This window comes from Misgurnus anguillicaudatus, chromosome 22 (assembly GCF_027580225.2).
Source record: "Misgurnus anguillicaudatus chromosome 22, ASM2758022v2, whole genome shotgun sequence".
In the NCBI taxonomy this organism is placed as follows: Eukaryota; Metazoa; Chordata; class Actinopteri; order Cypriniformes; family Cobitidae; genus Misgurnus; species Misgurnus anguillicaudatus.
In genome coordinates, this window is record NC_073358.2 from 34,621,343 (window position 1) to 34,635,837 (window position 14,495).

The following is a 14,495-nucleotide window of genomic DNA, read 5'->3' on the forward strand; positions in this document are numbered from 1 at the left end:
GGGTGTCTGCTGTTTCGGCTTGACTCTGCATGTTGGTGCTGGAAAGAGCATGTCGAGCACATTCAGTGCCAGCCTTATCTGAAATCCTTTTCATGTCAGTGTGATTGATGCGAACTGTCTCAACTATCATCTAAGTTCAGCTGAACTAGTCAGATGTAAAGAAACGCTACGTGTAAAGACTCAGGTATGAATAAGTATGCTTGTTTACTAATATATAATTTACCACTGTCTGGACTGGAGCGCTGACCTTTCATGTCTTCAGGTGATGTGAATTTCAACTAGAACCTGTCAGTACATTTCGTCCAGCATGTCAATTAACCAATCAGATACATCTGTGAATGTGTTTGGCTCTGTATAAAGGTCAGAAATGGCTTCTTCATTTTGTGGAGCTGTCATAAGGGAGACAGTTAGTCAGAATGATGCAAAGCAAAAACATTTTAGATACATTAATTAACGCATCTTCATTTTATTTGCTTATAATCATTTGTGCAGTAATCGGTTGTGCTGAATTCCACATTTGGGATTCATTTGGAGCATAGATATGATCATTATCTTGATTTCTTTAGTGTTTTTTCATAGTAATGGTAGCCATTACTGGCTCCCAGCCCTGTCGTATCCGCTAGATTGCTTTAGGATTGCGAAGATTGTAAACAAATGAGATTGACAGGGTAATACATAAATGCCTTTGTGTTTGTGTGCTGCCCAGGTGAACATCTCACTGGATGACGGACGATCTCTTGGTCTGATGATTCGTGGAGGTGCTGAGTACGCTTTAGGCATCTACATCACTGGAGTGGATCGTGGCTCGGCTGCAGAGTACAGTGGACTAAAGGTAAAGCCAGTAATACATAATGCCTTAGGCTAGGCTCAAAAACAACAGTTTTGATCTATTGCAGCACACACATAAGGAGAATCTTCACAGATTTTCTTCTCTTAAAGGGGACATATCACGAAAATCAGCCTTTTTCCATGTTTAAGTGCTTTAATTGGGTCCCCAGTGCTTCTATCAACCTAGAAAATGTGAAAAAGATCAACCCAGTAATTTAGGTTTGGTAAACCATTCTCTGCAAGCATGTGAAAAATGGGTAATTGAAGTTTGGCTCCCCCTGTGATGTCAGAAGGGGATAATACTGCCCCTTAATCTGCACTATCCAACCACAACACTGCCATTTAATGCAACGGTCATGATACGTTTTCATGGATGCATTTCATAGATCCGTTTCTCCGCTGACCCGTTCAGCAGCTTGTTTTGTGGTCGATATTTCAGAAGGTCTGACATTTAACTCCGTCTCTCATTAGCTATTGGGAAAGTGCTGATGTAACATCCCAATTTAAAATGGTAAATATCAAATGTTTAATATGATTGGGGGGCCACGATTTGCTTCCAAGTGGTCCGGGAGGTGCATGATTTGATCTGTACATAATCTAAACATCTAAACCTATCAAAGTCCTTGACCCAATTTTCTCTTGAAAAAATTTTGTTCAAGTGGAATTTTTTTAACTTGGCAGATAAAACGTAGAAACACTTTCACATTAGTTTGAACTGGTTACATTTGGGAGCATACAGTAGCTGTGATGGGGAAGGGTTTTGGAAGGGTACAAAAGGTTCTTTAAAGTAATGCCGTAGAAGAACCATTTTTCCATCCCAGAGGAACCATTTAGTCATGTTGTTTTATATTCTAAATAACCTTTTCCCCTACAAAGAACCTTTTGTGAAACAGAAAGGTTCTTCGTAGGTTAAATATTCTGAAAAGTACAGCCACAAATGTTTCTTCTGTGGTCTCATGTAGTTTACTTTAATTTTTAAGAGTGGAGATACTGAAAGTTTGAGTGGAATTAAGTAGGAATCTCACGATCTGATATTGCAAGTATTACTGTGTCAGATGTGATTCTTTATAATGCATAATCGGTAAAATAAAAAAGTTTTGCTTTTGCTAGAATTGGCTATTGGCTGTTTTAAAAGTTTTGCATGTGGAAGAGATGTGTCCAAGAATCGTATAATTCTGGCTCAGAGCCTTTTCATTTAAACAGTGCCGAAGAGCAGAGGGTGCAAGCATTCCCTTGTATTTTTCATTGAATTAAACCCTAATGTCCAAAAATGGACTGGAAAACATAAAAAAGCCTATTACTGTCTGCCGTGCAAATCGCATTGTGAGTATGCATGCTTAGGTTAACTTTCTTTTGATAGTATGCATGCTTACATTAAAGAGCCAGTAAGATGCAAATTTTAAGCTTCCTATCACTGTTTATATGTCCTGGACAAGAGGTTTAAATGCATTCAAGGTCAAAAACACTGTAATTTCTTAAAATATAAATTTTAAAGAACCCCATTTCTCAGAAATCCCCAAACGATTCGTGTGAAGGCGTTCAACGATTCAGTCTGCCTAAACCCCACCTTTCAGTAGCCTACTCTGCTCTGATTGGTCAACTGACACAGTCTCCGCACAGACCACAGATCAGTGGCACAGACCAACAATAGTGCAACATGTATTGACCTAGTGCTAAAATGATTTACCGAAAAGACATTATTGACATCAATACACATCATTCATCATTAAACCAACAAATAAAAACGACGACAGAAACTAAAATTTTAAGCAAGTATGTAAGCTAACCGGACCATAGCAAAAATCTAAACACTAAGTTCGTTCACATGCGTTAGCCGCTTGCTAACGTGACTCTCTGACAGTTTATTAAGAGTTTAAACACCTACATCAATACACATCATTCATCATTAATCCAAGTTATAAAAACGATGACAGACATTAACATTTTTACACTCATTTAAGCAAGCATGTAGCTATAATCATACTTACAGGTTATAGTTAGGAGACGCATGTTGTTCCAATTAAAGTGGGTACTGAACCATCTTTCATAGCCAAATGTTTAGTATATCTCTACTTGAAAAAGTAATTTTAACCACTGATTCTTCACAGCCAAACGTTTAGTATATCTCTACCTTGAAAATGTAATTTTAACCACAGATTCTTCACACCCAAACATCTAGTAAATCCCTCCGTGAAAAAGTCATTTTAACCACTGATTCTTCACAGCCAAACGTCTAGTAAATCCCTCCGTGAAAAAGTCATTTTAACCACTGATTCTTCACAGCCAAACGTCTAGTAAATCCCTCCGTGAAAAAGTAATTTTAACCACTGATTCTTCACAGCCAAACGTCTAGTAAATGCCTCTGTGAAAAAGTAATTGTAACCACTGATTCTTCATATATCTTCATCCTTTGGTAGTGAAAACAACACAAACTGAAAACACAGCGTGATATGATGTTTAACTAGTCTCTGTGGGCAGGTCATAGTTTTCGTTTCTTTCGCGGGCAAGGCTGTAGGCAGGATTATTTTGCAAAGTGTTGGTATTACGTGGATAAAGTCAGGCAGGAGATTCAATCCATACGACGACTCGTTTCAGCGATTCAGAGTCGACTCCCAACTTTAGAAGCCAATAACTTTATTAATCGTGCACTTTTTGGTTCAACTACTTTGCACATTGTTCACCTTGATGGACAGCTACATGACACACTGCAATACAGGTAATTTTTGATTTTGGATCTGTGTGGCTCTTTAACTGATTTTTGATAGTATACATGGCTGCTTTGTAAATCTTTTGTTAGTATAAATGCTTAGGTTAACTGTCTTTTGATAGTATGCATGCTCGGTCTTTTTATAGTACAGTTTTACCTAACCACAACAACGGTTAACCGTTGGCGGCCCCAAGTAGATTAAAGGTACACTCTTAAAACGAATGTGTTAAACGAACACATCTTGTGTCTAGTTAAGGACAACACACCTAGTGTGTTGTCCTTAATTTAACACATCTCTGTGTTATTTTTAGAACAACACACTTTGTGTTGTTTTAACACATCTTGTGTTGTCCCTTTTATTTATATGAACTCTAAATCAGCACGAAATGACACATAATGTGTTAAAAATAACACATAATGTGTTAAATAGTTTAACACAAAGCAATGTGTTAAAATTAACACACCCTGGATGTGTTAATTTTAACACATTGCTTTGTGTTAAACTATTTAACACATTATGTGTTGTTTTTAACACATTAAGTGTCATTTAAGTTCATAAAAAATAAAAGGGACAACACAAGATGTGTTAAAACAACACAAAGTGTGTTGTTCCAAAAATAACACAGAGATGTGTTAAATTAAGGACAACACACTAGATGTGTTGTCCTTAACTAGACACAAGATGTGTTAATTTAACACATTCATTTTAAGAGTGTAATAGTTAAAGTTGAATAAAGTTAGATACAATTGTTCGCGTGGCAGACAAGACAAAATTTGCCAAGTCAAAATATTTATAGATTTTAGTTTTTTGGTTTCGGGATTAAGCTACAAAGAAGCCATCGATACCCAATTCACCAGCCATCTCTCAAGAATAGATTTGTTGTTTCAGTTAAAAAATGTTATTTATGAAATGCATGAAAATATCAGTGAGAGAACAAATAAACATCCAAAATTACAATGTTCATTTTCAAACAGCATTTATGTGATTTTTTTTGAAAACGTAATAAATAACCAATAATTTGCCACTTGTTCAATTCAATTCTTCAAATAAATTTCAACATAATTCAAACTCAACCCAAAAAGAGCAACGAAAAAGTAAATAAAGTTTACACAAAAAAATCTTATTTTCTCCATGAATGTCCACACAACAAAGGAAAAAGAAAATAATCTCACCAGCGTTAATCACGATTTGAGTGAGCTGCTTGGTTAAATTATTACAGTTATAGTGTTTTGTTCATTTTGAACAACACAAGCTGCCATTTTTCCTGGCAGAATGTTTATAAATGTTATTCTCATTCTGACCTTAATCGCCCACCCACATACTAGCAATGTTTTGACTATCACTTATTTTGATTTCAAAATGTGCCTGTGGCAAGGTGTTGCTGGGGTCTGGCAAGATCACATTTAGTATGTCTAATTAAATTTGTTGTGAAAGTCTACTGTGTGAGGTGCCACCTGCCAGACGACAAGACGCGGAAACAAAGTGGCACTAAATCCAAGTCTGGCTTCATAAAAGATTGAGCAAGCTCTTAACATTTTGGCATCGATCCATGAACAGAAAAATGAAAAATGCTTCCTCTTTTTCCAGTCAGCTGGAGAACAGACCAGTGAGGCTTTTCAGAAAATATCACAGCGTTGTGATCTTCATCATAGCATCAGTCATTTTTAACCTGCTGAGATTGTTTGTTTTGCTCCAAATAATTGTTTTTTTCCCTGATGTTATCAAACCTTATCTTATTTAGTTATAAATTGATTGGGTTTTGCAGCTAACACTGCCCCACCAGAGGCCGATAAATATTTTATGCCATTCCGTGTCTCTGCATCTCCACAGTCATTCATTTGTATTCTCTCTGCTTTGGCTAATGGTACAAATATTTACAAATGAGTTGATTTGTAAGCATCTCGTGTTTGGGCTTTTGCTAAAAGTCAAGCATTTTGACAAAACAGGATATTGAGATAACATAACACTGAAAGCTGTAGAAATTATGCAAGGTCAGTAGGATGGGAGACATGTTCGCTTCTCCTTAGTAATTTATCTGATCTAAAATGTTAAGGATCACTTGTCCAAAGACAGCGTTGGAAACCACATTGACAGAACAAAACCTTCTAAACCAACTATCAACACCAAGCTTGTGTTTCTTTCCCTGTGTTCTTGTTCTACTTTCCTTGCTTTTATATTTCATTACATAACACAATTTTCCAGGCTAATAATTATTAGTCTTTGAAGTGGATTTTAATCTTGCTGTTTAACAAGAATACATAAATCTGTGGGGAGCAGCTGTTGACATGCTGCTGTAATGGTGTGAATTGGTGGCAATGAGAAGATGAAGGAAAGATTACAGCGAGTCTTTGCCGTAATTGTTTGAGTTGTTGACCCTCTCATATATGGACTGGAGGTCCTCAGTATCCTCATCAATATGTCTAGACCACTGAAAACCTCTCTTTTTTATACTCGCTTGATGCAGAACTAAATAAGCCCAAAGATGAGAGGATGCTAGACCTTCAGTTAAATGAAATTTGTAGAGCTTTGGATAAATTTCTTTTTTAATTAAAGGTTCGTTTTTAGCACAGTAAAATTGGTAAAATTGTTATCTACATAAACAGAAACTGTGGTCAAAAAAATTATCCTTTAGCCATTACTGGGATGTTACCCTTTCAAAAAGTTGCACCTAGTACTTCAATAGTAGATATTGGTACCAAAGTGTGCTTAATAAAATCTCAAAGGTACATATTAGTCCTTTGTAAAGGGTCATGCCACAGTAATAGCTATGGGACCTTTATTTTATGACATTTTTTTCTGACAGTGTGTGATAGACTATAGAAAAGTAAATGGATATTATGCAATATACTGCAGGATACAACACAATACATTGTGCAAAACAATGGGTATATTTTTCTGCTGTGATGCTAGTGTCTTAATGGTTGCCCCAATTTTTCTATTGGATTACTACTATATGATATTCTGGGTGAGTTCTGAGGCATTGCTAAAGCAAGTGGTTACTTACTGGCAGGGCTTTGAACCAGAATTTTTCCCAATTGGTTCGTTCCGAACAGAAACAGTATTTGAACGTTTCCGGTTTTCGGTTCAACCCTAAAATTTACGTTCCTGAACCGGTTACAACAAAAACATAAAGTTCCCGAACTGGTTAATAATGTTCCATGTCAGCTGTGGGACATATACAAATAAGCAGACTGATCATTAGGACATTAAACTTAAATTATTAGTCTACAAAATTTTCCTTAAGTCTCTATCTTGTCATCAAACATTAAAAAGGCTACATACTGTAAGCGGCATAACTGTAATTCTGACATGCCTACATTTGTTGAGTGCACTTAAACACGCGCACACACACAGACTAAGGACGAATTCCAAACTGCGTTTTGTGAAAAAGATGCCGCATTTATAGTCGCGCCACATTAAGTGAAAATCACAATGTTTTTCAGTGCTTTATTCACCAAATGTGTTTTAATGGACTACAGTATGAGACAAGTTAATACATCAAGAGTTCTGATCTTTGAAGGGGGAATTGGACTGGACACATTCAACCGCATGTGCATAAAGAAAATTGCTCACTTTAGCATCTTTTAGTGGTTCAATTGTTTAAAATCATTTAAGTGTTAACATTTTCAAGGCTTTTAAACACGTGAAATGATCAACTTTTACCCTATTTAAATGTGTGTATTAATCCGCGAATCGCATGCAAACCGTGGGTCGTGATCTGTACGGATCAACTGCGATCCGTTACACCACACTGTAAAAAAATTCTATAGAAATTACAATGTTACTGCAGCTGGGTTGCCGGTAATTTACCGTAGATTTAAATTTATGTTATTTACTGGCAAGAATTTGTTCAAAGTTAAATACATTTTAAATATTAACAAGTTTTTATCTTTACAAAATAAAACTATACAATAACAGCCTCATGCAAAGCATTCTGGGAACCAGAAATCATCATCAACCTTTTTCTTCAGATTTTGTTTCCCAGAATGTTTTGATTGATGCTGTTTTTTTGGTTTTTTAGTAAAGACAAAGACTTGTGGATGTTTGATGTTCGTTTGACTTTGAACAGAGTGTTGCCAGTAAAATACATAAATTTAAATCTACAGTAAGTTACTGGCAACCCAGCTGCAATTTCTACGGAATTTTTTTACAGTGCACTAATTAGTAAAAAACAAACATCTTGAGATACTTGGTTGCCTACAATATTTACCTCTTATGATTGAGCATTACAGACTTGGGCTTGAGTAGGCTATTGCTGGTGGCAAGTTTCTCATTTCTCTGATGAGTCAACGACAACCGGAAGTGAACTTCGTCGAGTATTGCACAGAAATCTTGTCAAAGAACAGAAAAATAACGGTATTAACCGGTTACCATTATTTTAAATAAACGTTTCTGTTCCAGAACATATATTTTTGGAAAGTTTCTGGTTTCGTTTCTGTTCCTTGCAAAACATCAAAAGTTTCTGGTTTTTGTTCCATAAACCGGTTCAAAGCCTTGCTTACTGGTCTTAGTCAAAAAGGCCCAATCTCAAGTTTCTACGATATTCAAAAGCTGTGTCCAAAACCGCTCCCTTTTTCACTCATTCACTATTCCCTATATAGCAATTGTCAATTGAGTCCACTATATGGGGAAGAAGCAAATGAAAATGAGTGAGCGATTTCAGACACTAGTGTAAATACCATGTGTCAGAGAGCTGCCGCAGAGATTCTTCATAAACCCTTATGCTACGTACACACCAAACGCAGGGCATCACGTTACTCACTTAAGATTACTCGCAGGATTTAATTTTGTGCCATGCTAAGACGCGTTTGAGGGGAATAGCGTGTGTCTTTGTGGCAAATGCGCCACCCATATCGTGTCATTCGCATCGGCCCACGCAAGGACACGCCTGATCGTGTCTTTGCATTGACTTCGTATGTAATCTACTGGCGCAAATCGTTGAACTCGCATTTGGTGTGAACCCAAAGTTATGCTGCATTCAGACCAGCCACGGTAGAGGCATCAAGCGCACGTGATTTCAATGTTAAGTCAATGTAAAAACACGTTGACGCACATCTGGAGGTCTCGCGGCACATGATTTTGCATCATTCGAGCATCTAGTTCATGCAAATGGTGCCAAAATCAGAACAAAACCGTGAGAAAGCTGGTTAAGGTGTTTACATGCCACGCAAAGTCGGGGTAATAAGCAAAAAAACTACATGTGCCGACCGGTTTTTGCTTACCCCGTTTATGGGCTTTTCCCGATAAAAGAAAACCATTTTACGTATTTACATGACCCCACACGTTATCAGTTTATTAAGCATAATTGGCGTAAGACTGTGCATGTAAAAGAACTCAGTTAGTGAGCGAGTGTACATCGAATTTTCCCCTTAAAGTGCATTGTGGGTAAAAAGTAATGAGCGAATTTGGGAATGAAGTTGTTCACTTAGGTTTCGGACACCACTACAAAATGGCCGACACCCGATATAGTGCACTATATAGTGGATAGGGAGCAGTTTCCAACACAACTCTAGAGTCCTGAGATAAGTCTTTCATGGCTATATATGGAGCAAGCAGGGTGTTGTATTTGCATTGGAATGGAGAATTTTTTTAACCTCGAACCTGCTTATTTTTGTTATGGTGGACCTGAATAATTTTGACAGAATAGTAAATATGTCATTTTCTGTTTTTTACCTGTTGTTTTGCTCCACCTGGGTGAATCTAAGATTTTATAGATTCACTTACGATCAAAAAATAAGTTAAGCAATTTTTAAAATGTGTGACACTGCTAAATGTATTCACAATTTTTATTGAAGCCACTGGTATGTATCTGCAGTCCAAAGCCATCCACGCCATTCAAGCCCACCTTTTCATGCAACATGTCCTTCTGTAGATATTGAAAATATTTGATCCTTACATACAGGTATAGGGCTCCTGGCAAACCTCATCCCTATTCTCTGAATCGCATTTCCCTTCAAGCATTCCCTTCTCTGTCTGCTTAACAAAACGCCATCTCCAATAAACTTTAGCTGTGCTGGATGTAAAACTGACTGATGGCTTGGCGTCCATCCCATCTGTGTTGCCTAATTAAGGCCTGTTCCCCTGTGAGACCAGTCAGGCTCACCTGGCTGTGTGGCGGACGTTTGTCAGCCACATTTATCCGTCACCACTGGCACCGTCCGACACAAACACAGCCGAACACAGCTGTTGGTATATAGCGAATGGGGCCTGAATCCAATCTGCGATATAATAGCTTTTCCTATGCTGTTTATAGCTGTTTCATTTGGATCCACCTGCAGACCACAAAGACACAGCCAATGGCATTCAAGGATGAAAATAGAGCTACAAAATGGCCTAGGTAGTCGCCTCACAAGAACTACTGTAAAGTGGGTCATGCTTTTAATTCAGCACAGTAAACATGTTATTGCTCCCTAAGGTGCTTTAGCTGTGATTTAGGTCAAAGCTTACATAACAAGTACAAGACATTCACAATGTGCAAAATCCATTTTGTACTTAGTATTTGTATTTATAAATTAGGTTGGATTATGATCCCCTTTTATGATCCCATTTGCAGCCTTGATAGTACACATAGTACAGTAACAACAACATGTTTTTCCATTTAACTAACTATAGGGTGGTTTTTAGTAATAAAGTTCAACCAGGTGTCCTTGCACACTAACCACATTACAACTATGGATTAACATATGAGAAACTGAGACTTTATTTAAATTTAAGAACAGCATTTTTCTTTTTTTTGTTTGTGTAAGATTCTATGATTTTCTGTGCTCTATTTATTTATCTTATGTGTAGTTAATGCAATTTTTATATTTTGATCATGTTTTTAGTACTGGTAACTGTTAACTCTCTAACAGCGTGTCAGCATTGCATTTATGTGAAAATGCAAAAACATTTTTCTGTGCATTTTCTGTGTACTCTATGTTGTGTTACTGGTGATTGCAGCACATGGAGTAATGAAGTGTCCACTTATGTAGAAGAATAGAGGGCTATTAGAGAAGCGTAGGATAGAGGGATAGAGCAGTGGGTGTAGTGGAGGAGAAAGCGATGTAATGGTGCAGAGGGTGAAGGAGTGCATGAAGAATGCCAGTGGTTTTCCTTTTCTGAGTAAATGATCTTTGAGTCCCCATAGATTATAAATCACCCCCCACTCTTACTAGAGTCAAGATCAAGTCTCTCTCTCTTTCACTGTATCCCTCTCTCTCTCCCTCTCTCTCTCTTTCCTCTTATTCTCTACTCCAGTGAGTTATGAAGCGTCCTAAATGCTGACTCTACAGGATGAAGAGCATTTTTACAAAGAGGAGGAAATCGACATATTGATCACTAATCTTTCTTTATTATTTTCCCTTTGATGAGGATCACAAAGGGAGAAATGACTGGAAACGTCTTGGAAGTAAGGTTTTATCAAGACAGCAGGGTATGCATTTTGTAGTGCTCATGTAAAAGTCTTAAAGGCACAGTTAACAGAGAAAATGACAATTCTGTAATACATTGTAATATTTAACTTTTCCATTTGATTTTTCCATAAAACACAAAAGGGGAATTTTGACCGGTTCCCACTAAGGCTGTCAAAATTGCTAAAAAATGACGTTCGAATATTCTCCCTAAAAAAACACGAATATTTGAACTATTCGAAGATCTGGTTGCCCATTTTTTCAATGACGGGCATTACATCAATAACAGGACAAATTAATACAAAGAGACATAACTACTTGTATAGGTAGTCTATTTAAGTTTAAACATATTTAACAACGTATATAACATACACAAAAACAAGTAAATGAAGAGACATCAAAGGGATGTGGTACCTCGGTTACATTGCTTGACAGAACTCCCTGAAGCCTGCTCCATTCACGACACTGATCGGTCTCATGTCCTTACAAATGAACGAAATTTCTCCGTTATGACCTCTTGTCGTGTTGCGGACAAATAGCTTGTGGCGGGCGATGCAAAGTAAGTGTCAAGACGTGACTGTTTAGCTGGAGTTTCACACATTGTGGTCTCATACACACTGCAAACTTTCAGGTGTGACAACCGCATTTAAATGTGAAAATCTGATGAGTGACACGGAGATAACCGTGGCGCCATCTCGCGTGCTTATCACTCACAGCTTTGACCAAAATAATTAAACAGCATTACGATATGTTGCAATAAACCTCCGTCGTGGCGTTGTGCATTTGTGAGGCTGCGCGCGCTCTTGCAGTGTTGCCAGGTCCTCGTCTTTCTTGTACTCACATACCATTTTAGCGCTTAACCGTTTATGGCTTTTGGCTCATGAAGCGATCAAGTTTTTGGTGTTATTAACTCCCGCAATATGCAGGTAGTGACAACCGCGTTTAAAGAAAATTTGCATAGTGTGTAGCCTACATAACCGAACTGAATAACTAGTAGTTAATAAAGTGTTTAAATGTGCATCATGGACATGACAGGTCTCTCTTCTGAAAAAATAAATTCCTAGAAGGGGGAAAACGTCTTCTGTATGTGCGGTACAGAAAATGATAGAGGCACAAGCGTTTGCTGCTCAGTGTTGCCAGATCTTGCACTAAAAAAACAGCGAACAAGAAAAATCCAATAATAAACCAAAATAAATTCAAACGCTTTACCTCAAAGATCAAAATATTGGGACCGGCACATTCACATTTTAATGCGGTTGTAGAATGCGGTTGTCAGTCCCGTAAATTACCGAACTGTGTGTGTACAGAACAGGATTAAGCATTAAAAGTTGAAGTGACAAACAAATTAATACGCAGTGTGTACAGGATGCCATGCTCATTTGGGTGCACATTTTCGAGATGTGACATCATGTTGCCAGTGGTCGAATGGTATGCTAACTGTAACAACTTTATCTCGCAGCTCAACAATTTTACCTCCTACCGACCAAAATCCTACTTCCAGACATGGCTTTTTAGATTTTGGGGGGTTAAATCGCTTTCTCTGCTGTGGTCGACTTTCTGCCATCTTCCACGCAAGACGCGTCAACTTTCAACAGTGACACTGTCAGACAGTGTGACTACTGTGACCTGTCCCTGAACCAGGCGCACTAGCGCGCTTAACTCACAAAGCAGACAGCCACGCCTCTACTACCGCTGGCTTTTTAAAAAATATATATATAATTAATTTGAATATTAATTTTCACGTTCGAAATTCGTTTTAACTATTCCAATGTATATTCAAAATTTAGAATATTCGTTGACAGCCCTAGTTCCCACACAGTTATAATAAATGGGAACTGTAAAAGCACCTCAACAGTAGTCCACATAACTCACACACTATATTCCAAGATGGTTTGTGTGAGAAAAAGGCCAAAATTGAAACTTACAGATCACTGAAAATATAATTCACTGCAGCTTTAAATCTCACTCAAACTGATACGTGTGTTAGGACATACAACAGCCAATGGCGTTTGACATCAGACAATAAATATATTTTTATAAATCACAAAACATATATAGCATACGTACAGTATATAGCATACATCATACAGCCATAATTCATTTTTCATCACAGAAATAATTCATTAACTCATTCCCCGCCAGCCATTTTTTGAAAAGTTGCCCGCCAAAATTTTTTGTGATTTTCACAAAAGTTTCACAAAAAGCCTTCCAGGAAAATTTTCTTCTAAAAATATATAAACATACAAATATATCAAATGAAAAAACAGACCCTCTGTTTTCAAACAAACACTTAACAAACAAACAAACAAACAAAATATATATCTATAATGTATTCTCTGCTTATAATTTTTCTTTAAAAAATACAAATGTTTTAGCAAAAAGCTGAAATAATTGCCTTTTTGTGAAGTAATTTTGTAAGAGATCATGCATTTTCATGCATTTTGACTTATTAACACAGTTATAGAGTTGTTTCCTCATGCTACGTTGGCAAAGTGTCAAAAAAGCAGTTGGGCATGTTATAGAGTATTTCTGTGCCGAATGCACTTCGCCAGGGTTGGTACAAGTTTCGAGAGTTTTTTCGATTACAGGTCCAGCTGACGTTTCAGGGGTTTTCTATACGTATCACTTCTTTTTATGGCACTTCCCCCGGAAAACCCCGCCCACCCGTCAATCAGCGGGAGACGCTAGATCACATCACACAACAGCTACAGCTTTGTTTAATTTCAAAATTCAACAATGGCATGAAAGAAGAAGTGTGTTTTTGGATGTAAGGAGAAGAAAGCCTGCCTTATGGAAACAATGGATATAGTTTATTATCCGGGGTGGCGGCAGAGTTTTGCGTGTGTTTTTAACGTGCTGGATTTAATTGAAAAGTCCCAACCGGGTCATGAGTTTCATGCGGTATAAGTAAGACTTCTATCTTATGTTGGAAATAGGCGCGTGCATATTATATAAATGACACGAACATGTAGTGAATCATAAGTTAAACAGTGTGGTATAGTGTTGCATGACTCGTAACGTTACTCGCTCCTCCCTCGGTAGGAACTCCTCCTTCTTCATTTTTTCGTACGTTATCGGAAAAGTTAATCTTTCTTTTATAAATCTGATTAAACTAAAGACTCTTTGGAGATATAAAGGATGTAATACTACTCTATATGTACTCCGGACTAACATCAGAAATGCAGAAACAGCGTGTGTTATGTGAGTTTTAAAATTAATAAATAATTTTTTTGCTTGTTTTTTATAAATTCACTGAAAAAATTATTCATTGAATTTAATAATTTTTTTTAAGGTAAGTGGTTGCAATCAATTTATTTGAGCTACATTTAAACAAAAGTTTTATATTTTATATTACTTTACTAATCTTTTTTGTTTAAATGTAGCTTAAATAAATTGATTGCAACCACTTACCTTAAAAAATTGATTAAATTCAATGAATCATTTTTTTCAGTGTTTGGAAAGTGGTATTACAGCGGTATTACAGATTAACATAAAATCTTATCAGGAAAGTGTTTTTTATGCAAAAATTTTTTCTTAATTGACGAGATAACTTGTCAATTGCGGGGAAAGA

At 37.0% G+C, this 14,495-nt stretch overlaps 1 protein-coding gene across 2 annotated transcripts in view; it reads left to right on the top strand.

The window, feature by feature from the left end:
- The window catches only part of whrnb (whirlin b), a 99,658-nt gene that overhangs the window by 45,630 nt on the left and 39,533 nt on the right, over positions 1 to 14,495 (top strand). For both annotated transcript variants that reach the window (XM_055199271.2, XM_055199270.2), the window contains exon 3: positions 707 to 832. In XM_055199271.2, the coding sequence (XP_055055246.2) occupies positions 707 to 832 (126 nt within the window). The remainder of the gene's footprint in view (positions 1 to 706; positions 833 to 14,495) is intronic.